Below are 27,502 nucleotides of genomic sequence, written 5' to 3' on the forward strand. Positions count from 1 at the left end.
TCTGATACTTAACGTAAAATCATATTTATTAAGATTTACAGCAAGAAATCCATATGTAACATGTACACATGTAAAGGTATGAATAGTGTATTAGTTTAAATATGTGCCAGCACAAGGACCTAGCCTTCCCTAGCCAATTCTTGGCCTGTCCTACTATATCTTTTAGAATTGGGAAATTTTGTTTGCTGGTATTTTTGTATCACACCATCATCCATTCACTCATTCATAACTTTATTAGATACAACTGATCAATTACTCAGTAGTGCAAAAATCCAATTAGGCAAATACATGACAATAATTTGGTGTCTTTAGGCATGTAGAGCCAGACAGAGTCTACAGATATGTCTAGCTATTGTGCAGAGTTTTAAAAAAACAAAAAGTCTATGGATTAATGAAAAATGATTTGGGGAGTTTAGTAATTAAAAACTAAAAACATAAGATGAAAAACAATACATTTTAAACTTTTATTATTATTACTTTTTTTTACAATGCAAACATACTACATACATACTAAAAACTGAAAATATTACTTTACAAACTTTATTGTAAATAAATCAGGTTGCATATTTTTAAATAATTTGCATATTTGTCAATAAAATTACTGACTTTTATATAAAACTGAACAAAACCTGCATGAAGTGTATGATCAAGATGATCTGTGGAAGTTAAAACTAAGCATTAGAATAAGGGGGTAAACTATAGTCGCTTCAGAAGCTTGCACAGCCCACTAACACAAATTCAATCCACCTTCCTTAAATGAGAAATAAACATATATATTCCTACTATATATGTCAATTCGAGTCCCACTCGGAACCTGGGGGTGAGCAAAAATATCAGTGAGTCCATTTTACTGCCAGGAGTTGCCTTTATGTACACCTAATATGCTTCAGCTGAGCATCTTCTCTGGAAAAAAAAATTGTTTACATGAATTGTCGAGACCCTATTTACTGTAAAATAGACATGGGTAAATATAGGCTATTTGCATAAATAAAAATGAATGAAAATTGTTTTTAAATAATCACATCTTATCTACATGCTTATTGTATTCATTTGTAAATATCTTGTTTAATATTTGTCATTAAAGATTTTAATGGCATTTAATATATTAACTATATTACTAACAGTGAAATATGAAAAGTTGCCAGATTGAGGACCAGGAGCAGGAGTATCAAGCCTAAAGGCTGATTTAAACCGTGTTCTATATAAAAGCAACAGCACACGGTAGAATAAATATTTTCTATATTAAAAGCAGATTTTGCTCTAACCAATTCCTCGAATTGATGGGATGTATTAGAAACGGCTTCTATTTCTTGCACCTGACCAACAGAAAACTGACAAGGATCTTTATGATGAGCTTTATTCAGTGTTAAATGCTAATACTGTGAGTTTGAATGCAATTTTACATTACATGCATTGCCATACTACTAAAAGCAGTACCAGATATATTAATATATATATTTATTAGGTTATAAACCTTACCATTTTGTGCGTGAGTGCATATTCTGTGCTTCTAAATGGCTGTATTCAAATTTATGTCAGGCAAATTGCTTATCACTGCAAATCTCTTCACGTAGCTTTTTGTTAGGAAACGAGGTTCCAATTGCTCACCTAATGTTTAGGCTCCTTATATTTATATTATTTGCTAATTAATAACCTCATGTGGAACTCTTAATCTGGGTCTCATTTTAGTGTGCTACTGTCCAGCAGAGGTCGCATTTCGGTCACTGAAGCATGCTTTGAGAGCCTTTCTGAATGAATGAATAAATGAATGAATGCGGTTTTCCACCAACCCAACCCCGGGTGCTGAAATATAATTGGCTAAAGTGACAGTGGGTGGGTTAAAACAACCAAAACAAAGACAGACATTCTGGCACATAACACACATTTTAAATGCAAAATATTTGACTTCAGCATTTTTTTATATAAACAACAATGTTCACTTGGCATGTTTCTTAAATATCTGCAAACATATTATAGTATTTTTTATGCTTTAAAAGAGTGAAAAACTTACATACAACACCTTTGATGCAAAGTTAAATAAGGCCTTCAAGAAGTCTCTGTTAAAAAAAAAAGAGTGCTATTTAGAAGACAGAAGCAATAAATGTAATTTTAAAAAATGTACCATCATACCTTAAATGTTAAGAATCACGACAAAAGAAGAATTAAATTATTTATTTATTTATTTATTTATTTATTTATTATGCAGTTTGGTGCTAGCAAGGTGAATTAAATAAAATGGCCAATGAGTATGTGGTTGTCCAAAATGTAACTGTAGATCTTTAATGCATTACAGTTGTGCTATCTGGTCATTAAGCCTTATTCAATAACAGCATTATTCATGTGAAACTGAACACAGCAAAGTCTTGATCTAGTTAAACACAAAGACACTTTGAAGTTTTCTCTAATTGGAAAAAAAGCATGCGATTTACTCTGCGGTCAGTTCAGCCTAAAGGTCACCTTCCAAAGTCATTGTTGCCTTCAAATTAATCACAGGGTCTTGCAGAAGCAGTTTCCTGCAGCAGTTTATCCGTTTACTCAACATGGTTTGATTGGCGTGGTAGTGAGGGAGGGAGGCTTGGGTGATGGAGAAATGGTGGAGGAGAGTTAATATTATCAAGAAGCGAAATCTCAAAAGCTCTGATCTCATTTAGAGGCACCCGGAGAGAAGTAGGGTTTAGACAGCCTTTGAAAAGCACAACCGCCCCTCGTGCTCCAGGACTTACTCTCTGTGCTGTTCTCTCCACCTTTTGAGAGGCCAGACCTCATGTGTGCTCCAATTATGTGGAATGGTAAGGAGTAAATTAAAAGTGACCATAAGCAAGTTTGGTTTAATGGGGCTTAATTGGGCCAACTAAAGCTACTGGTTCTCCAGCTGAACAAAAGGAGGCCATGGCAAGTTCATTAATCCTTCATAGGGTCTTGCAGTTCTTCAACAATTAATTTCAGACCTGAGGAAATGGTCAAAATTCTGGTGATCAGAAGCAGCAGTGGAGGGAAATTAAATGCTGTTTGATCTTCTAGAGTCATGGTAATCTTTAAAGTGAACAGTGTGGATGAACAAACATTTTGATGAATGCTGTGAATGAATCAACCATTTAAACTATAGACTACAGTTTGTATACATCAATCTAAAAAGATATTTTTTTTGTAGTTTTTTATATTTATATTTTACTATTTTTCATTTTATTATTATTATTTATTTATTTATTTATTTATTTATTTATTTATTTATTTATCATTAGAACTGAATTTAGAAATAGTTTTGAAACAAATCTTTGCGCTTAAACTTTACTTAACTCCAAATTTATCATTTGTAGTACATTATTTTTTATTTGTATTTTTAATGAGTCCAAGTGCTAACCAACTCTAACCAAATTTTGCAGTCCTAACTTTTCAAAGTTTTTGCTTTTATTTCAGTTTTCATTCATTCATTTATTCATTCATTCATTCATTCATTCATTCATTCATTCATTCATTCACAAACATTTTCTTTGCATAAGCATTAGTAGCACAACTAATATTATTTTTTAACTTTGTTAATTTGTTAAAATAATTCTACGTCGAAAGGTGTATTTGCACATGACTAAATAGGCTCTTTTTTAACTATCAAAGTTCAAAGTCTAAAGCGTATGGCGCAAAAGCATTAAGGGTGTGTCCGAATCCACTTTTGCAATATTAAGGATGGAAAAATATGCTTTGCACCCTGCTGCATATTCTAACAGGTTTGTGCTTATTCTCTCGATGAGTTATGGGCAGGGCTTAATATGCATCTCATTTTACCAATTTTACACTCTCCTCACATGCAACCTCCCTAACCCTCTTCATTTCGCCCGCGACACATCACACCACCACCCCCCACCCCACTCAACCACCACTTTCACTTTCTTTCATGATACTAGCTCAAACCCCTGTCCTTCTGCCCCCATTTGCTATTTACATGGCGGACTTTGTAAGTGAAAAAACTAAACGCTTCACTAGCGAAAAAACAAGACAGAAACAGACCTACCTTTACCTTTACGCTTTACTTAACTCCATTACTTCTGTGGAAAGGAAATGGTGTTGTTCGTACTCCACTGAAGACATCCATTAGCCTATATATTTAATTTAGTTTGTTAAGCGCAAAGATTTGTTTCAAAACTATTTCTAAATTCTGTTCTAATATGCCTGACAGGTGGAAAAATCTAAATTTGTTTTAAATTAAAGCAAATATAAATATGCAAATAATAAATAATAGTCATAATAATATTAATAACATTTTACAATTGCAAATTTTCATGAATTAACTGAAAAAATCCCCCGATATGAAAGCATGCATGTAGTGGTTTTTAAATTTATGTAGAAAATAATCATTTTTGGAACAATTTAATCCTTTTATTTTTTTCCTTAATACTGTATGTAAAGATATTTATGTGTTTCTGTACATCCTCTGTGTGTATTAAGCAATATTTAAGTGTTTGGACCTGCACAGGTGCATAACTAATGGGCTCTGTGCTGTACTTTAGACCAGCTTTCAGTTGGTCAATGGTGCAGTCTATTTCAGTTTCTCAAAATAGCAACACACCAACAATGCGCCCTTACGCACCTCCTTTTTAGACTGGAACACCCATGAGTCCACAAAGTGGCACAAATGGACTTGCTATTTAAACAATGTGGCACAAAAATACTGTTGCTCTGGTCTGAAAAAAAAAGCAACAATTCGTCTTGCGTCTTCTTGCGACGGGTGTATGATAGGCCCCAATGACTTTAAATGTTAAATGAGTTCTTTATATTACAGATTGATTTAGTACATTTGGCGCTATGTTAAAAAATTTAAAAAATTTCCAGTGTCAAGACAAAGTTTTTTATGCTGAAATGCCTCACACAAGAATATCGTAGCTGCTTATGGATTTCACCCCATGGTCTTCTCTTAAAATATGTGAGATGTAATATAGTAAATGATTTATACTTCGATATTACATCAACTCATATGTATGCAATGTACCCTGGATAAATTCAGGAGGAATTAAACATATACGTACAGAGGTACTTTTGATTCATCTCATTCCAAAATGATGCAACAGGGAAAAGAGAGAGCAACTGCCAGCTAAAACCCATCCAGAGAGGTTGAAGTTGTTTATTATTCTGTTTTAAACTTACACATGCCGTGTGTTTCCTTTGGCGCTTCACCAAAAGTTGCTACCCACAAGTCTGGGTTGTCACACAGCAGCTGCTTTTACTATCTGAAAGGCATGGTTACATTTTCATGCTGTTTAATCCTGAATGTGAGGTGCAACACATTTCCTGTGACAACCTGCCCAAAAGACAATGCAGAATGTATTAGCTCCTGTTTGATGCTTTTTAGGTCAGTAGAGTTCTCTGACAGATGATCATGCTGTTTTGGAAGCCCTGGATTGCAGGAAGGGTATATTGTTGGATCTTTGCTGTCTGTGTAAAGTAACTTTTATAACGATATGCAGAGGGCAGTCAGAAGAAGGGCAACCTGATGGATGGTTTTTTTAAAGGTTCATTTTCATTGCAAGGTAATTTGGACATAAAAGTGTTAGATGTCACTTAAGCAATATTATACTCTTACACCAAAAATCTCAACATGTAGTCTCTATTTAAAGATTTATTTTTTCTGTACAATGGAAGTTAATGACGTTTAATTATGTTTGGATCTCAGTAGCTATGTTTTCATCCACATATTATATCCAAATTTTGGATATGGATTTGGATATGCCCATAAAAAATGGTTGATTGAAATCCCAAGATGTGCATACATTTTGAAAATGTACATAAAAAATCTAATGCATGTAACTGAGTAGGATTTTAAGAGTTTTAGGTTGTTGTTTTTTTTAGGATTTTATTTGATAAAAAAAGTGTATAAACTAGATGGAAACACTTTTACTGACAAATTCCAGTATGCACATCTAAAAAAAAGTAATGTGATTTTGTTATAGGAGATCATGTGATGAAAAAATGTGTGTGAATGGACAAACCAGCAGCTTTTGGTCAATCTAAAACACCCTTTTCAGTGCTATTATATTATTATTTACCTCCAGAAATTGTCTGTGCTCCGTGCTTTTTTCTACCGCAGTAAATTGCCTTTTTATTTTGATATTTGGCACCAGTCATTCAGGAAGTTAAGATTTTGTTCTCTTTAACTCATTGGATGAAAACGTTGCTTTATTCACTCGTCTTGTATGCGATGTTCCAGTTTGCGCATAAAATTAATTAGCATCTTTGGATAGAAACATAGCTAATGTCTCTCAAAATGCACCCGCTTCTCTCCATATGCACCAGACATTTTCTTATTAACACTCTATGTTTCTTGAAATGCATTGTATGCTTTACACAGCTGTAATGTGAGTAGGACACTGACAATGGAGGTGCAGATTCAAATGAAGGTTTATTGAGAATAGTCAGGCAAGCAACAGTCACAATCAGGAGCGAACAGATGTATGCAGGCAAATCCAGAGTCGTAGTCAAAGACACGGGCGATTAGTCAGTACAGACAGGAAGCAGAAAACATAAACAAACAAACGAAGCGAGGGTCAAAAACACAGCAAAGCAAAGCAAGGAAAACGCGTTGTAAAGTTCACAATTCAGTATAACAAGATTCAGCCTAGAGGTGTGTGTGTGTGCGGTTTATAAAGTCCATGTAGTCAGAGCATGAGCAGCTCCCAGCCATGAGCATGTGTACTTTACTGAATGAGGAACAGGTGCGTGTGAGCGGTGGATGACTGAAACTTGTAGCCAATGTAATGGTGGATTTGTAGTCCATTAGCAATCTGCGTGTTTACCAGCAATCTGTCAGAATTAGATTGCTGGTGATTGTGACAGCAAATGAGTGGACTTGACAAACCATCAAGCCCTCCAGTCCTCTCCATTTGCACCAGACACCTTATTACAAGTACATAAAGTAAGCGTGGAAAAATCTTGGAAAATGTGCAATTCTGAGTGTGCTCAGAGGAGAAAAAATTGAACATTGAGTTGTTATATTGATATGTGAGTATAATAGAAGCACTACAGGTCATGAAAGAACAGAGAAATATAAATTGCATGAAAATTCTGTTTTTTGTTTTTTTTCTGAAATGAGACAAACAGGAAAACCAGTAAATGAACAGATAATAATTGCTCTTGTCAATCAGTTAAGAGTTGACAAAACATAATGTGTCTTTAGATGTTGGGTGTCATCAGCATAGCAATGGTAGGAAAAGCCACGTTTCTGAATGCCAAACCCAAGTTATGTTATGTAGATGGAGAAGAGAAGTGACCCTAGAACAGAGCCCTGAGGCACACCCGATAGCAAGATTTTGTGGCTTGCACACTTCACCTCTCCAAGAAATTCTGAATGACGTACCTAAGGTAAAAGCTGAACCCCTGGAGTTCTGTTCCTGAGATACAGTTTGTTCTGAGGATTGCCAAGAGAATTTGGTGGTCTACCACATAAAAAGCAGTAGACAAATCCCGCAAGATGAGCACTGAGGATTTAGATGCAGCTCTTGTGATTTTCATTGCTTCCACAACTGCAAGCGGGGCATTCTCAGTGGAGCGTCTGATTTTGGATTCAGGCTGGTTGGTGTCCAGAAAGTTGTTCCGGGTATGAAAAGCAGAGACTTGGTTAAAGACAAAACATACATTTATAAACTGCTACTCTTTGATGATTTAAAGGACTTCATTTATTCTCACTTGTTAGTCACATTGGATAAAAGTATCTGCTACAGTAAATGAGTTGGAATTTAGCAAGTTTGTAGTATTCTGAATTACAATATGTTTCATATTTTTTAGATTATCAACTCGGAGCCATCTCAAAATACCAGTCTATTCTACCTGCTAATTGCCAGGTTAATTTAGCTTGTGGTACATTTTGGTTTGAATAATTTTAATAAGGTCTAATTACAGTATGTTTGGAGCTCGGCAACTCTCAAACATATCCTTTTGTGTTTTTGATAAAGATCTGCAACCTTATCACCTTCCCAAAATTTAAATGAAAGCAAATATCTGCGTAAGCAGTATTCAGTATTAGAATATGTCTCTTAAATGTTTCTTAGATTCTCCATTCCAATTCCATTGAGATCCATCTCAAAATGCCAGCCTATTGTACTGGTTAATTGCCAGCTTAATTTAGCTTATGGTTCATTTTTGGTTTGCTACTGCATATTTGCAAGCCAACTGCATGTCTATGCTCATCATTTTAATTATATGTGGTCTTCCGAGATGATGCATCTGGCACTGTGCAAATGAAATCGGCATCTCCCCAAGCAGTAATTGACATGTTACAGTGCCATTTACGCAAAAAAATAATACAATAGTGCTATTTATGTCCCAAATTTATGATTTTCTGCCATACAAATATGTGTGTTATATGTATCTCTCTCATTCGCTCTCTCCATCTTTCTCTAATATTAGTAATATTAGTCTCAGAAAATTGTTACATTTGTGAAGCATCTTAGTACTTTAATCTTTAAACCTAAATCAAACTATCCAGTGTTAATGGGGATGTGCAAATGTAACTACACAGGTACAATGATGAAAGACAACCTTTAAAGATGGCTTGCAGAAAATGTTTTATGATATTTAAAGTTTGATGGGTAAAGGTTGTACAGGTATACATACAGCTGTAGTCAGTAGGTGAGTGGATATATTGATGGATGAATCGATGGATGTACATGGATGTACATCCTTTGACATGGAAGGATGAATGATTGGATGGATGGATATATATATATATATATATATTTTTTTTTTTTCCGTTTTGTTTGCTTTTTATATCAGTTGGTTGGCTAGTTGTTTGATTTTGTTGGATAAATGGTTATAGTAGCACCAAAAAGTGTACCACATCCTTTTGAGGCCTTTCCACAGACATAATTGCTATCACACTGTAGAATAGCATATTCTACCCCAGTCCTATCCCTAAACCAAACACTCGCAAGGAACAATTCTGATGATTTACCAAAAAGCATCCCTACAAGGTCAAAATTATCTGGCATTGCTATACTTGTGGGGACATTTGGTTCCCACAATGAAAGAAATACATGGAGCACACACACACACACACACACACACACACACACACACACACACACACACACACACACACACACACACACACACACACACACACACACACACACACACACACACACACAAATGTAACAAATACTGATAACTCTGCCTTTATTACACATTGTTGAAGTTTGCACACACACAGAGGCCTTTTCACAGTCTTTCAGATGTGGTACACCGAGTACAGGTTACTCACTGGATGTTGCGCCTGAGGCTGTGTTACAATCTTCATTCAGAAAGTCCCCATAGCACTGCTGCCAAACCTCTGCAGCTTGTTGAGCAGCAGTTGTTTATTCCCCCATGTTGTGTCTGTGTGTGCAATGGCTTATCAGTATAATCTCAATTAAAATTTATAAGGCACATTTAAAATGTGCTTTTTTGGAAAAATGTCCCCACAAAACCTGTTTCCATATGATACGCTACATGAAATGTTCACATTTGTCATCATGTGACCACCTGGGGTTTAACATGAGCATGTTTCACAAATTTGATGTTGCACATGTGAAATATATTAATGAACATTTATTCATTCATTCATTCATATTCTTTTTGGCTTAGTACCTTTATAAATCAGGGGTCGCCATGACGGAATGAACCGACAACTTATTCAGCATATGTTTTACGCAGCAGATGCCCTTCCAGCCACATCCACACTTTCATCCACACACATGCACTACGGACGATTTTAGCTTACCAATTCACCTATAGCACATGTCTTTGGACTTGTGGGTGAAACCAAAGCATATTGATAAACAATTCAAACTAATTAAATTATGATATATTTTTTTGATTGACAAAGTTTTGACTGGCTTTTAGAGAGAGAATGTGCCTGTGCCTACTTTCTCCTCCCCCATATGTGCACTGCCAGGCAGAATATCGGTTTGATTTCAGTCTTATCCTCACAAGACTTTCCACCTAAAAACATGTGCCCTTTCCTAATTACTTTCTCCCTCCTCTGGGTTCCAGCCTTAACCAGTTTCACTTCTGTTCCTTCCCAGCGTGCTTTGAGCTGGTTTTAATGAATTTTTTAGTGCCCTTTGTTCTCATTAAGAGTTTGCAGAATCATGATTAGGACTACCTCCTTAAAATCTCCCTGTTGGGTGTTTCTATCCACAGCAAGAAACTCAAAGTGCTACCTTTCCTCCCAGCACTGAATTAAAACATCACACATGGAACTTTTTTCCTAAGTTGAAGTCTGAGCTATGTTTAAATGGATTTATTTATATATTTTTAATGTTTTAATATTTTTTGATTTGCTTTAGAATGTTCTTTTATAAATATTTTTAAAGGATGTTGATAAAAAGCCTCATGCAAATAAAATTAATTTAGAAAATGTGTATAAAAATAATGTTTAATTAATTTTGGTGAGATTACAATTTATAATTTATAATTTATTATTGTTTTATTTTATTTTATTTATTTTTTTGCTAACAGATATTACTGATGCAGTTTTGTTTAATGGTTCAGAAAGTGCATACTTCCGCTTCAAACAAGCTGTAAATGCTGGCCACTAGACAAAATTTTGCCATTCTGGATTGATTTGAATTGACAACTGAAAATCTCATTTTCCTGCCTGAGATGGAATATCAACCTAATTTTTGAACTCTTAGTTTGATAATCTTAGTTTAATTTAAACAAGAAAAAGAAAAAACATGCTACAAAATTACATTTTTCCATTTGCTATTAATTTAATGAGCTATTATGTGTTTGTGTGTGTGTGCGCGTGTGCATGTGGGTGTATACAGTGTGTGTGTGTGTGTAATAGTTAGGCTTTTAAACTCTTCAGTTGCTTAAATATTGTAACCTTTTAATAAAATTTGCCATCAGCTGTTGTTGTGCAGCAACAACTGACTCATTTTGAACTGCAGAATTAACCTATTGTCATTTTGAATTATTTATATTTTCCCCTTTTTCTCATTCAGCAGTTAATCACACCTGCAATGCCCAGAGCATCTCATAAAATCTATTGTTTTTTCTATAATTATGTGCTGCTATATCATTGCCAAAGTCTGCCTCATGTTTGTCTGTTCTTGGTCAACTCACATGATTAATGAAGTTAAATTGTGAAAGTTTTCCCATGAGACTCTTCTGTATGCAATTTATTTATTTTTATTTTTTTGACAGTTTTTGGAAAAGTCACAGGCATTTAAAGCTTAGAAAACATGCAGACTTAATTGTTATTGCTCTTGTTGTTTTAATTTGCTGTAATAATAATATTAATAATAATTAATTTGCTGTAGTTAACTTTCATCACCAGTATGGAGTCAATTCAGGGTCATATATCCTTGCAAAATAAAAGACAGTTTTGCAAACAAAACATAAATTACTGAGCAAAAATAAATAAATGCAAATCTACAAAAATCACAAAGCGAAAATAATTTTTTGCTAACAAAAATAAAGAACTGCAAAGGGAAAATTAAGTTTTGAGAAATAAAAATTAAGTTTGCAAGCATAAAAATAACTGCAAATAAAAATCAAGCAGTGTAAAAAAAAAAAAAATATGTGCAGTATATTCAACCTTGAGTTTGCAATGCTGTTTTCATTATGCACTTCTTGATTCTGCATGTTTCAATTTGTGTCCCTGATTTGACAAGGGGGCAGAGTCAAGGGAACTTGGGCATTCGCGCAGGCCATGAAGTGCAAAGTGAAATCAGCATCGCAAACTCACGATTGACTAAAAAGCAAATAAAATAAGCATTGCAATTGACTGGACGGGTTTTGTAAAAGCAATATATACAGTTGAAGGCAAAATTATTAGCCCCCTTTTGATTTTTATTTATTTTATTTATTTATTTATTTTTTTATGTTTCCCAAATGATGTTTAACAGGGCAAGGACATTTTCACACTATGTCTGATAATATTTTTTTTCTTCTGGAAAAAGTCTTATTTGTTTTATTTCAGCTTGAATAAAAGCAGTTTTTAATTTTTAAAAATAGATTTTAAGGTCAAAATTATTAGCCCCTGCTATATTTTTTTTTCCCAGTAAACTACGGAATAAACCATTGATATACAATAACTTGCCTAATTACCCTAATCTGCCTAGTTAACCTAATTAACCTAGTTAAGCCTTTAAATGTCACTTTAAGTGTACTTTTTTTGCACTGCTTGATTTTTATTTGCAGTTCTTTTTTTTTTTTTTGCAAATTTCATTTTTATTTCTCAAAGCTTAATTTTCCCATTGCAGTTCTTTATTTTTGTCAGCAAAAGTATTTTTCATTCATTCATTCATTCATTCATTCATTCATTCATTCATTTTCTTTTTGGTCATTTCCCTTTTTTAATCTGGAGTCGCCACAGCTGAATGAACCGCCAACTTATCCAGCATATGTTTTATGCAGCGGATGCCCTTCCAGCTGCAACCCATCACTGGGAAACACCCATAAACACTCATTCACACACATTCGCTACGGAAAATTTTAGCTTACCCAATTCACCTGTACCACGTCTTTGGACTTGGGGTGGAAACCAGAGCACCCGGAGGAAACCCACGTGAATTCTGAATTGCAATTTCTGGAGATTTGCATTTACTTAATACATTTTTGCACAATACTTTCTTGCACTTGCACTTTTACTTTGCAAAACTTTCTTTTATTTTGCAAGTATTTATGGCCCTGGATTGACTCCATACATCGGTTTGTTCATAACATTTTGTGGCAGTGAACTAAAGTTTTATTCTCATTTGTATTTTATGTCGTGGTGATAGTTATAATTGTTTCTGATATTATTTCAGAATTTCATGCGTTAATATTAAAATTACTGACCTCTCAGTTTTTTGCACATTTCTATTAGCAGCACAGATTGTATGGGGAAATGAACCATTCTATCAGATTTGACTTTGACAAGCAATAATGCAGAGCTATTAATATTTCAATATGCGTATATCTATTGAAGCGTGAGCTTCAAGTTTGACAAGAGAAACAACTTTTTTACATTTTTATTAGATGTGGGGAGGAAATCCCAGACGTTCAGAGAAATTCCTGAAGAAAGTGCTCTGGTGTGCTTTGCAGAACACCCAAGAGGACCTTGTAGGAAACAGTTTTGAGGTTTATGCCAGATTTAATTTGGCCTAGAAAACCCTTCAGTTTAATATACATCAGTAAAACCTGATGTATAATGTTCTGGGTTAGATATATTAGAGGAAATTGGGTAACACTTTATTTTAGTCACAACTAACGGTATTAACAAACTATTAACTAACACTACTTGGGTTAGGTTTAGGTTTTGGGTAGAATTAGGTATGCAGAAATTGGATCATACTTAAAACCAATAAACAGTTAATATCTTAATAAATACATACAATAAGCCAGTAATTAATAGCTTGAATTATAACCTAAACTAAAGTGTTACTGGAAATTTCTATTATTTAGCATAGGAAATCATTTAAAACATTACATTTTGCATCCCACTGAAACAGAGATGGTGTCAGTCTCCACAAGTAGAGGGTTTGTCGTTTCACTTTTAGCCATTTTTCATTTCATTTCATCTTTCATTCATTCTTCATATCTTTGTTTTCCTATTTAAGCCCAATTATTTATACATTGCTCTGTGTATTAGATTATGAAATTCTCTCATCCAAGTCCACTTTTAAATTGGCTTTGACAGTAATGCTTGAAGAGAGATTCAGATTGGATGGATGCTGACTGTTACAATTTCCTGAACACTTGCTCATTTACAAGACACGTTTCAGAATGTCATTGCATTCTGTGTATTTCCCTTGTGCACTTTCTGTGTGCTTATTTGATTTGAACAGGAAAGAGTTTGGTCTATATTATCTTCATATTCAGAATTTATTTTGGCATACTTTTTTGTTCGGTTGCCAAACATGTATTCTCTCATTTTTTTTACCTTGATCTAAAGGAAGATAGACCTAAAAACATTCAGTCAGATCCTCTATAAATGCATATTCTGTGCATCCGTGCATCTTTTGCAATTGGATCAGTTTATCCCCTCTTATCAGTCCTTCTGTTCAATGCATACTTATTATTTGTTCGTATTGCTCTAGAACTATACTATATCTAGTTTGTCCAGTCTTCTCACTTTTTATCTATATTTACTTGTTTAAAATCAAACTATATTTTCTTACTCTTTCCTCAAGTCTGGAGTACTTCAGCAGATCTCATTTAGATATAGACATTGCTTTTTGCACTACCTCCTTCAGTCTACTTTTTTTTTCTTCTCTTTGAGCTTCTTTCATCTTTTCCCAACATTATGTATGTCAGTTAATTGAAGAAAAAAAAAAAAAAACACCATTTCAACTTTATGCTGTTCACTTGCACTCTATTCACTCTTGTTCAAATTTATGTTTATTCAGTCTGACAACATTTCTCAATCCACATTTTATTTTTGTTTGTTCATTCTTTTATGTACAGTATATGTAACATACTATGTTTTATTTAGCCATAGACAGTTTGCTACTATTTTAAAAAAAACTTCTAATTGTTAGGTGGTGTTATTGGTACTTAAGCATCTATAACTTTTTTTTTTTTTCATTTTGAGCATACTCTGAATAATAAAGCCCAGAGTGTCCCCTTTCCAAAGATACATGAACTGTGAATGTAGACCAAATCATTCAGAAACTGTTAATGTTTTAGTTTGGGAAGGTCATTTTTGAGAAAATGCCTTTGACGATGAGGGAGAGAAGGACATCGATATGGTCTCGGCAAACTTTTTACAGAAGCAGGTGTAAGCACCTTAATCAATCTATTACTGTTATTATCCTGTTGTGACAGGATATTCAATACACACGGCAGTTTGACACTATTCTCTGCACCTACCAAGTCAGTAAAGGACCACAGACACCTGCATTGCAAAATGCGGAGTATTTTTTTTCCTATATGGAGGGCTATATCAAACTCCATTAAAACTACACCGTTCCAACAGCTCATAGTTGCATCCAATATCTTGTTTGTCACGTGGGGCATGCATAAAATGTTCTTGAATGAAAGTGAAAGTGCCAAACTGCAGTTAAGCAAAGTCGACAAAATAAGAATGAAACACCCGAAACAACATGAAACTCTGGAGGAAACGTAGATAGCACGGTGACGATGTAGCCCCTTTCACACAGTGATAAAGAGAAATATGCTGAAAATTTCTGGAACGACTTTACCAGTAAATTCAAAAAAGCGCTGTTAAAACAGGCAAGAATGTTATGGAATTTTTCGGGAAAAGACCATTCACAAATCCATTGCAATATACCAGTAAATTCTGACATCATTAACCAGAAATGACCTCTAAACCGCTGCGCTTGTATTTGTTAACATTTGACTACATAACAACCTCTGTGGATGGATCAGTATTGTTAACAACTTTCGCATGTCGAGATGTTCATAATATGTGTGTGTGCTTGCGCTCACCAGCTTTCTTTAGTGCACACGAGTCAGAGCTTGAAGGTAAACAAGCAACGGCTTATCATAAGCATTTCATCGATAATTATTCACACAGTTGGCATTAAGAAGAAACATAGGAATGTTATCTGACTAACATCTAGCAACTAAATGTGTCTGGGAAAACATTCACAGGCTTTTATTCTCACAAACTGCGCGGACGTGAATGCGTCTGAGTGTTCTGATTGGCTAAAGTAGATGTCTTATGACAGCACATTCTAGACGTGTACGCGCTCTTTCAGGTAATTTTCCTTCTGCGGTCACACAGCGCAGCATTCTGGCAAATTACCGGTAATGTTTCAACTTCTCTTTCCAGAAAATAGCCGGATTGAATTTGCCTGTTCACACATACAGACCTTTTCAGAAAATTGCTGGTAATTTTCCGGAAAAGTCTGTATGTGTGAAAGTGGCTAATGACATTAATCGAATTGTGTGCTATATCATGTAAAACGAGATCATGAAAGGAGCATTCAAAAAGTAAACACCTTAATCATATTATTTTCTTGTTCAAATTAAGGCAAATAATTTGATAACTGATGTCCATGTAAATGTTTGGATTGACAAATAAGTAATAATGCAAACATTAATCGCCATATACATGAATAACAGGGAACTAAACAAGACACAGGTGAACTCAATTAGTAACAATAAAAAGAAAGCAGGAGATATGAATAACCAACATAAACCAAATGTACTTCAAATTAAGAGTCTCTAGACCTGCTGAAGATATACAAGCCATAACAACACATGCTTGTCATGAATACTTCTTTTTTTTCCAAATGTTACCCTGTAGATTCTGCTTTTATTTTATTCCATAAACTGACATTGTTTTGAACAGATTCATGAACAGTTAACTATGTTTTGAGTGCATTGTCCTCTTTTTCTCCTGCTATTTAGGCAGAAAAACTTTGCTCGTGGCATTGAGCAGCAGCTCCCGGATGGCATGGTGGTGGCGTCAGTGCCGAATGAAGCCCAGTGTCATGAGGAACTGTCTGACCCAGTGCCTGATCCAGAATACCTCACTGGTAAGAATGATTAATCACACTTTATATATACAGTGACTACCGCAGCCTGTAGTCTTTTGAGAAGCCACTTACACCCAAGTATATCAAAATATTCAGTGGAAGAATCTTTCCATTTATCTAAAAGATGCACATATTTGTGTCTGAGGGTTGTCTTAACATTTCAAAATCTTTAAACTGTTGTTTTGGGGAGCAGTGGTTTATTTGAAGCTATTTGATGCTGGAAACTAGCATGAGCGATAAAACCTATAAATAATAAAGCATTGTAACTAGGGATGTCCCGATCAGGTTTTTTTGCCCTAGAGTCAGAAGCATTTGATTTTGAGTATCTACCAATATCGAAACCCAATCCGATACTTCATAAAAAAGGAATAAAGAAGAGCGAAGAAACGGATCCAGGATTTTCCTTATTTTCTATTTATTTCACCTTAATTTAACATTCAACAACTCTGTTAACATACAGAGCACTTTTGTAAGGTAGCTTGAACAATCAAGTAATAAATAACATCAATTCTTTGTTTTTGGACTTTAGTGCAACAGTAAATATATAAATTTCAGTAAACATAAAAACAAACAGCACCTCAACTTAAAATACCAGTCAGGCAATCCCAAGTGTACATATTTCACAGTTAGCTTTAGCAATGTTGTCGTCATCAACTTTATAATACCTCTAGACTACAGACATACTCGTGCATTCTGTTTCAAGCTGCTTTCATGTTCTACTTTGTTGGCATTTAACCAATAGCGTCTCTGCAACAAAGTGATGTCATGCGCATGGATTGCTGTTTCTGTGTGAGGTCAAGAACTCTGTGCCACCGCATAATACATACATATATTTTCAAGTTCTGATCAGGAGGTAAAATCTTACCGTACGTTCACACCGAAAGCGGCGAGAGCATCAAAGTAGCCGGAGGTCATTCATTTTCAATGAGAGCCGGTGGCGATTGTCGGCGAGGAGCAGGGCGGCGCGTCTTCGGGCGTGAGCGTCGAGGAGAGTTGAAATAAAGTCAACTTTATGGTAATGAGCTATGACGCGGTTCGGTGGCAAGCAATTAGAATGAAGACGTCCATCGCTTGATAGCAGTTCAGAGAACACAGACCTGTGAACTTTGGTTCCGACCACAGTTGTTCCCAAGCGTTTGATTATTGCGGTCGCCGGATTTCCAATTATTTACATTTTTTTCCTACAGGAACATACATTAAATAAGTTACTGGCGAGTTAGTGATGTGCATTAATGTTATACAAATTTATCTTAAAAAAGCGGGAGTCTCACGCGATGCGACAGTTCAAAACAGTACTGCTGCTTCAGGATATTTCAGACATATGGACACATATTGGATAAATAGAGCAAAGCCACACCACACGCAACTTGATCTTCCATTGTTGTATGAATTTGATAAGAAGTGCGCAACATTTTACGCTAGAAACATGTTTTATGCAGGAATGTAACTTATATGCTGCAACGGCTCCTTTAAATATGAGATCAATGTAGCGAGTTTTGACGCTCTTGCCGCCGGAGCTGAAGGCAGAGAGCGTTGTCGCCAGGGTGGCCAGAGCGACCTTGGACGCTCTCGCCGCTTTCGGTGTGAACGTACGGTTATTCCGATTTCGTCTGAAACTGCATGATCGGGCTTGATTTCAAGATCAGATCTGGACATTACTATAAATAACTTCTTTATACATGTCTTTATGTTTATCATATCCTCCCTCAACTCAGATTCATGCGGGGCAAAGCTTGGTGTTGTTTTGTTGGCTTGGATTGTTTACTCCCACTGTTCCTTAAAAATCATGTTCCTTCCATTAGATAATTGTTTAAGTCTTTTAAATGAATAGAGTTATATTGACAATAAAATTAACATGTCTACAGGTGTCTACATGTCTAAGCTATATCTTTTTTTAAAGTCTAAAGAGCAAACCATCATTATACAATAACTTGCCAAATTATCATAATCTGCCTAGTTAACCTAATTAAGCCTTTAAATGTCACTTTAAAAAAAATCCAATGAAATATTATTTGCTGTCATCATGGCAAAGATAAAATAAATCAGTTATTAGAAAGAAGTTTTTAAAACTGTTATGTTTAGAAAAGTGTTGAAAAAAATCTTTTCTTCGTTAAACAGAAACTGGGGAAAAAATAAACGGGGGCTAATAATTCAGGGAGGGGGGGGACAAAAATTCTGACTGGATGCACATTTACAAACACATTTTATTTTTACACAAAATATCAATAATTACATAAACAAATAGTAATCTCCACAAAGTGTTGATAAAGCTTTGACAACTTTCTTAGTCCTACAGCTTATAAATGTTTGTCTTGATTAAATAAGCCTCTTAATCTCGCCCTTGACCTTATTTAAGTAATTCCACTTCTTCTATTGCTGATTCCACAATAGTAGCACTTCACTTGGTTTTTCTGCTTATCGTGATCCCAACAAGGCCATGCAGCATTTCTGAAATCATTTCTTGTATAATTTAGGTTATGGCTTCACTTGACAGCATTTAAAACTACAATTTACTATACAGCAGCCTTTATTTATTTATTTTTTCAAAAAGCTGTCTGGATTTCAGATCAAACTGCACCGTGTCTATCTTCAATTTTGGTGTGCTTTTATTATGTGCGTTTGGTCAAGTGGTACATATTATCTCCTGGCAGATTAAGTGGATGGTGAAGAGGCAGAAAACGGAGAGGTTATTAACAAAATAATTGTCAAGGCTTTCTGGATGCTTGTTGCCTCTGTCAGGATTTATTAGCTGACCAATCAGACTTCTTTCTGGAGATACGCAAATACGAGTATTCTGTACAAAATACCCTAAATACTGCAGGGGGTCACTTTTCATGCTCGTGTTAATGAGAAAGAAAAAGGGGAAATCCTGTCCTGTCAAATGATGCTTCAGAAAGCCGCATCTTTCATCATATTCTTCCCTCTGGCTTCGGCCACCCATATCAGGCTGCCAGAGAATGAAGGATTATAGTCCTTAAGGTTCTATGTAAAATTCACAGCAGGAAAGGCCAAACAGAATAGATTTTTTTTTTCCTTGTTTATTGTTTTCTTGGTCTGCCTGCTGTTTGGAAACCGCACTATGTTATGTTCAATCATTTATCTTAAGTTTTTGATTATGTGTGAAGCATCATTCACTTTATGCATGATTGAAACATCCAGACAGATTTAGCACTTTAGATGTTTCTGCCATATTTTGTGATGTCAGTTGGGTTGTTTTAATTAAAAATAAATTTGTAAATTAATGAGTTATTAATAATTTATCAGAGCTTGATGAAAAAATGTGTACAAATGAAGATTCAGCACTCAATAACACACTAAATAAACATTCACTTAGCTGATTTTGGAAATCAAGTATAAAATGCAAATGTTGTAATTTAGCTAAATAAAGTTATTTTTTTAAAGGTGCCATGTTTTTATTCATTTTTAGACAACAATGATTATTTGGTGAAATTACCCTATTTTCAATTGCAACAGATGAAAATATGTGGTATTCTGACCAATTGTAGCTAATAAATCTAGATAAACTTTTCTTTCTTTCTTTCTTTCTTTCTTTCTTTCTTTCTTTCTTTCTTTCTTTCTTTCTTTCTTTTGTTTCTTTCTTTCTATTTATTTTTTTATATATTATTTTATTTTGGTTTGTTTGTTTGTTTATCTATATGTTATAGCTGCAAACACAGATACTTTATAAGATTACTTTATATATTTTTATTTGTATTTAATAGATTTTTGCCTTCAATATTTACACTAAGGACTCCATCATACACCAGATGCAATAAGAAGCAAGACATGTATGGCACAATTTGTTACTATTTTCAGACCAACGCAACTATAATTTTAACGTTTTGTGCCACGCTGTTTAAAAAGCAAATCTAAAAAAGTATGTTTTTGTTGAAAAGTTGTGTGTTAAGGCGCATTGTTTGCATGTTACTATTTTGGGAAACTAAAATAGACTGCATAGTTTGCCCACCTGTCTGGTTTTGGAGACATATGCATCACAATTTAGGGCATAAGAATAGAATGTGTGTTTGGATATAACATTGTTTTTTTAGTGCACTTTGTTTATTGTTAATTAATTAATTTGCTGGAAATTAAAAGCATTTTTTTTAAGCAAATACGAAATTAAATATGAAGGCTAATGGATGTCTTCAGTGGAGTTTCTACCGTTTCCTTACTCCAAGAAAGTAAATAAGTAAAATAAAGAGTAAAAGTAAAGTAAAGAGAAAGTAAAGAGGCTGAGTGGAGGAGGTTTGTTCTTGTTCCGCGTATAGATGGAACTGGTTGTACGCTGTAGTGAAAAGTTCAGTTTTTTCCAATTTATTAGAATTTGCACTTAGATCATAATAGAGCCCAAATTATAATAATACATAATAAAATAATAAAATTCTAAAAAACAAATAATAATATTCTAAAATAATAGTATTCTATGTAAGTTCATTTATTCTATTTTATTTATTAATTTATTTATAGCAGTATGTATATTTTTCTATATTTTATTTGTAGTTGTTCTAATTGAGCTCTTTAAATGATCACCCCTAGTTGTTACCCTGCTAATTTTGCCCTGTTCAAATTTTAAAGAAGCCAAAGCTGACATTTATCACACTTTACAGCTATTTTATTATGGCCAGCTTGAATCCCCAACCACCGTTCAACTCCAATTTGTAATCCAGTCTAAAGGTCAGGAGAGTATGAAATGGTCCTGCGTGGCTCTGTAATATTGCCCGAGCTACCGGGAGGTGCAGGTGCTTTCCCTCAATGAAACAGTGGTTGACATAGCTGGTCTTCAGACATAATGGTTAAGGCATCAGGTGAGACTTATGAGAGGTCATATTGGATACTTGCGGGAAGATTAAAATGGGTAATCTAGAAGAGTCATCCTCTGTCAGTCAAGCTTGAGGCATTGGCTATGAAGACAGAGGTTATTTATCTGTTATGAGCAGGTGGTTCAGTGCTGATTTCTCCAGCTCTTCACACTTGCACCTGATTCTCCCCAAGAGCCTTTTATTGCAAGAACTGCAAATTATGTCTAATACACTTCTCATTAGTCATATGAGACACGTGTGCGCCAGTCAGATGTTTAATTAAAGGAATAAAAATGGCTTTGGAGTGCACATCTTCAGTTCTTTCACAATCACCTCTATTGATTCCAGTCTTTTGTCACCATACAAGATACTTTAAGTGTTTCCAGCAGCTGTTGTGGTAATTTTTAATGTATAACAAGAAAAAAAAATGTTATAATGTTGCTTGAAAACTGCGTATTTTTCTTTTTTCTGACCGAGAAAAATAATCAAGTTGGTAAGAAAGATTTTTTGTGTGTGTGTTCTTTGTTTATGGGTAAAGAATGAGCCACAGCCATATCACCCTGCAGGCCAAGACCGGTTACTCACTGAAGCCAAGCAGGGCTGAGCCTGATTGGTACTTGAATGGGAGACCACATGGGAAAACAAGGTTGTTGTTAGAAGCGGTGTAAGAGAGGCCAACAGGGGGCGCTCTACCTGTGGTCTGTGTGAGTCCTAATGCCCCAGTAAAAGTGAAGGGGACACTAAACTGTCAGTGGGTGCCTTCTTTCGCATGAGACGTTAAACCGAGGTCCTACTGTAAAACTCTGGTTATTAAATTCTATTACACTTTTAGTAAAAGAGTAGGGGTGTAACCCTGTTGTCCTGGCCAAAATCCCTCAGCTTTTACGATCATGACCTCCCAATCATTCCCATCCACCAAATTGGCTCTATCACAGACTCTTCACTCCACCTCTTCACTTGTGTAGTGATTGCACTGGTGTCGTTGTACTGTGGCTGTTTTCGTATCACCCAAGTGAATGCTGCACACTGGTGGTGGTGTGGAGAGACCCCCCTTGTGCTTTGGGTGTATGGCCATACACAATAAATGCGCTACATAAATACACATTACAATCATCACAATATTTGGATGTGGATATTTGATGTTAATGTTTGGACTAGGTCTGCAATTCAACAATATGTATACACTTATCGGACACTTTATTAGGTATACCTGTCCAACAGCTTGTAAATGTACATTTTTAATCAACCAATCACATGGCATCAACTTTTGCATTGAGGCATGTAAACATGGTCAAGAAGATCTGCTGCAGATCAAACCGAGCATCAGAATGGGAAAGAGAGATGATTTAAGGGACTTTGAACGTGGCGTGGTTGTTGGTGCCAGACGGGCTGGTCTGAGTATTTCAGAAAGTATTGATCTACTGGGATTTTCACGCATAACCATCTCTAGTGTTATCAGAGAATGGTCAGAAAAAGAGAAAATATCCAGTGAGCGGCAATTCTGTGGGAGCAGATGCCTTGTTGATGCCAGAGGAGAATGGCCAGACTGGTTCGAGCTGATAGAAAGACAGTAACTCAAATAACCACTTTTTACAACTGTGGTATACAGAAGACCATCTCTGAACACACAACATATCGAACCTTGAGGCAGATGGGCTACAGCAGCAGAAGACCACATTGGGTATCACTCCTGTCAGCTCCTGACAGGCTTACCAAAATTGGACATTAGAAGATTGGAAAAATGTTGCCTGGTGTGATGAATCTCGATTTCTGCTACAACATTCAGGTGGCATGGTCAGAATTGGCGTCAACAACATAAAAACATGGATCCTTTCTACGTTGTATCAACAATTCAGGCTGGTGGTGATGGTGTAATGGTGTGGGGGATATTTTCATGGCACACTTTGGCACCATTAGTACCAACTGAACATTGTGTTAATGCCACAGTGTACATGAGTACTGTTCGTTACCCTGTCCATTCCTTTTTTGACCACAATGTACATATCTTATGATAACTATTTCTCGCAGGGTAACGCATAATTTCCTGAAGCGCAAATCATCTCAGACTGGTTACCTGAACATGACAATGAGTTCACTGTACTCAAATGACCTTCACACTCACCAGTTCTCAATCCAATAGAGCACATTTTGGATGTGGTGGAATGGGAGATTCGAATCATGAATGTGGACCAATCATGTCAATATGGACCAAAACTTCTGAGGAATATGTCCAATACCTTGTTGAATCTATGTCATAAAGCATTAAGGCAGTTCTGAAGACAAAAGTGGGTCCAACTCAGTACTAGTAAGGTGTTTCTAATAAAGTGTCCAGTGTGAGTATATTTACTGTGTAGTATACTGCTTTATACAGTATATTGGTTTAAAGCAACCGGTGATGGAATGATCTAATTAATCACATATAAACAAGTAGCGCGCATGGTTAAAATGTGTAGAGGACATTTTTTCTTGAAATAAAAGAAAATAGAAAAGAAGTTGTAAGTGCAAGAAGACCAAAGCTGAAACTTCAATATAAGCAATGTAAGCAATCACAATCAACAATAGCAACAGCAAAATAAGGAAACAAACAATACAATCCAAACATATGTGTAGTTGTCCTAGTTACATTAAAATAGAATAGAATAGAATAAGCTTCTCATTTGTGTTTTGACCTTTAAGTAAGTGAATTTGTAAACGAAGTGTCTCCAAGTTGTTACTAAATGAAACCTTTCTGGAAATTTTGGGACAATTTGTTTGAAATGCAGCTCCATATAAGAATGGGGTAAAAAAAAGAGTGTTTTAACTCCAGTTTTGAGTAAAGCTTTTGTTTCTTGCCCGTGCCCTTAATACATCATTGCTGTGTTTTTCCCTCGACTGTGTTGAGGCTTCAGTTTTGGAAACTCGCCTGAGGTTAAATTAGTCACTAGCTCATGTAATTGGGCACGGAATGGGCAAGTGGCACATACCCGAGCAGTCGTTGATGTTATCAGGCCTCTGCCACCCTCCCTTGCTGATTTGGGCAAGTTGGTGCGACGGTCAGTGTATTTGTCACTATGTCAGCACTCCTGGAGCCGTTCCTCCCAACCCTCTCAGGGCAACGCATTCATCTTTCTATTCATCTCTGGGTTGGAAGTCATTCATCATAGGACCAGCGAACTCCATCAATTATTCCAATGGGAAAGGAAGAAGGCCGAGAAGCTTTGAAAGGCAAATACATCTTGATTTAATTGGAATGCAGGTAGAAAGCACATTGGCACTAAGCAGATTTCCTGCTGGATGAAAGAAAGGAGGGAAATCATCTCTGCCTCCTGATGCATATGGTGACTCACATTCACGGCCACAGATGGAGATTCGTTGAGGGTGGGGGTGTTGGGGTTAAGCAACACTTGTCTTTGTGACATGCAATTCGCCGGGGGATTCGTTCAAAGGCATGCGCACGGTTTCATGGCAATTGGAATGAAAATGCTAAAAGAAATCACTTCAAAACACACATTACATGATGCAAAAACGCCACAGGTGCTACAGCCTGCTGGGCAGCACCGGGTGGTGAACGGAAGATGAATAGATGGCATTGATCATCAAACACAAAGGAGGCTGCAAAAAAAAAAAGAGAAAGATTGAGTGAAATGGCTGACACATGGATTTCTCACCACTCCTTAAGAATTAGCTGTGCTTGGGCAATCTCCCGAATGCAGCTCTTCAAGACAGCGCAGAAGTGACAAGGTCCAGATTTAATCGGATGGATCCAATCAAGTTAGGCCTTTGTGGCTGCTCTGCAGTGGGAGTTCCTATAATCCCAGAGAAAGACCTGGCAGGATCGATGAGCTGAAGATTTCCTGTTTCATGTCTGGATCTCTTTCATCACTGCTCATGTGTGCAGATACCACCTTGCAGTTTCAGTCCGTGAGCTTTCCTAGTCGCTACATGGGAAGGAGTGGAACTGATGAGTATCTACTCTGCCTTTAGTGCTTGGCAGTATGTTATTTCTGCTTGAGTTCTATCACGGACAGTTTTGCCGTCTGGCAGAAGGTGTGTGAGAGTCGGAATGTGACCTTGCTATGAATTTTAAAACTTGGTCCGTGTCTTTTGTGATATACTGCTTTGGTGCTTGTTATTTTGAATCTGTTATCTCTCATCTCTAGTATATATCTAGTGTGTTACAGGGTTGTGCACAATTCAGAGTTGACAAATTGGCTCCCTCTCTATTCATGAGAATGTGAATTGAAATGTCAGGAAGAAAAATTTACTGAATTGTGATTTAACGCAGGTGTTATGAGAAGTGATATGTTGTTAATTAGTTCATATGCAAATGAAGAGTATATTAAGTATGTAAGCCACTTTATTAACTGTACCTTGTCATCACTAAATTGGATGTTCTTTTGCAATGAAAATGTTCTTAAGTTTTGTGGCAAAGATTCTGCAAAGTTCTTAAAACTTTTCTCTAATATTTCAATCCATTTTGTGGTCCATTTATTGCTACTTTACTGTAATTACAACTGGTGCATGCTGAGGTCATTTGATTTTGAGTTCTGTCATGTTCAAGAAACCAGCTTGAGATCGCTTAATGGGTCGTTCACATACTGCATCTTTTTTTTCAACTCAGGTTCATTAATTCAAATATAAAAAGTTCTTTATAGTGCTTTTTTTTACTTTTAGACATGATGTGAACAGCCCTGCACAACAATAAACAGCATTCACCAGATTATGTTCTATTGCTCGGCATCATTGTGTTTTTACGGTGCCAAGTGCACGCACGCACGCACGAACACACACACACACACACACACACACACACACACACACACATACACACTGTGAACACACCTGGAGCACTTGGTAGCTATTGCTGAAGCACCTGGGAAGCAGTTGGGGGTTTGGTGTCTTGCTCTAGGGACTCTCCTCAGCCATGGTATTGCCACCTCAGCCATGGATGGTGGCCAGAGCTTCTGGTGCTGGTGCCAGGACTCAAAACTGCGACTTGTGATCACAAGTTCAGATTTCTAACCATTAGGCCATGGCTGTGCATTGTTGTAATCAACCCAGGCTCATTGTGGAAACGTAGCCCCGCGGACATTTCTGCGGACCGCGATTTACGTCCCGGGAGGTACGTATTTGAGCGGTTTTTGTTTTCGCGGATCCGCGAGAGGCCGCTGTGCACGCTTTTTCGCAGGAGCGCGCGCCGTTCTTTAGACTTTTACAATAAATAAAATAAATAAATAAACAAGATCCTACTTAATAATAATGAAATAATAATAATAGTTATTATTATTAAGCTTTTTTCATTTCTTAATAAATGGCCTGTTTTAAGGTTGTTTACACCAAATTATAAATGACTATCACATCTAAATATACTCAGCAGAAATTAGGTAAAAGCGAATCTGGCCATTAACTTCTGAGCTCTGGCATGAAAAATACATTTCTCACTGTATTTTCTTTTCTTTTTTTTCTTTCTTTCTTTCTTTCTTTCTTTCTTTCTTTCTTTTTTCTTTTTTTTTTTGTAAACCATTTTGTAGAAATGGTTGTGTGAGTAGAAAAAAAACTGCTGTATGGAACCAAACCACATCAAAAAAAAAGTCAAACTGTGTTTCTGTCTAAAAACCTACCACAAAATGTGAAATGTAATGTCAAATGTAATTATGTGTCCTCTTTTAAACCAAACTTAAATCGGGTAACTTTAATTTTTTAGCCATCATTATTTTATCTTTGGATACATATACGGATGCTTTTATGAGAGTCCATAAAAGACAAAGCAGAGAAAGAAAACTCCCAGCAGAAATCTGTGACCAGGCCATTTCTGTATTTTGAGCAGAAAGCAGATCTTCAATAAATAATGATTCAGACTTGCATCTTCTGTAAATGAGATGCAAGTTTACATCAAACAAATTAGCATGCTGTCCCAAGAGTTGATTCATTTGCTTAATTGCAGTGCAGTCTATGAACTTTCCACTAAACTACAGTATATAAAGAAAACTCCAGTTAAAAGTTAATAAATAAAAAAATTGAACTCTATTGACTTACATTATCATGGCTGCTCGAGTAAGTGTTTATTGTAGCCTCAGAATACAAAACACGGCTCATGTTTATTCTTGTTATGACAGGTTCTCCTTTAGGATGTGTTCTGGGCAACGGGGAACTACACATGCTATCTATACTTTATTAGACCTGTCAGTAATTGGAATTGGAAGAAGAGGTCACATCTTCAGAGGATCGTTTTTAGTCAGTTTCCAAAGCCGCGTATAGCATCTGCAA

The 27,502-nt window shown here is 35.9% G+C and overlaps 1 protein-coding gene across 7 annotated transcripts in view; it reads left to right on the top strand.

The window, feature by feature from the left end:
* The window catches only part of astn1 (astrotactin 1), a 414,746-nt gene that overhangs the window by 224,796 nt on the left and 162,448 nt on the right, over positions 1-27,502 (top strand). For all 7 annotated transcript variants that reach the window (XM_087241082.1, XM_087241083.1, XM_087241084.1 and 4 more), the window contains one exon: positions 16,330-16,457. In XM_087241082.1, coding sequence (XP_087097208.1) covers positions 16,330-16,457 — 128 coding nt within the window. The remainder of the gene's footprint in view (positions 1-16,329; positions 16,458-27,502) is intronic.

This window comes from Danio rerio, chromosome 2 (genome assembly GCF_052040795.2).
Source record: "Danio rerio strain M-AB ecotype USA chromosome 2, GRCz13ab, whole genome shotgun sequence".
In the NCBI taxonomy this organism is placed as follows: domain Eukaryota; kingdom Metazoa; phylum Chordata; class Actinopteri; order Cypriniformes; family Danionidae; genus Danio; species Danio rerio.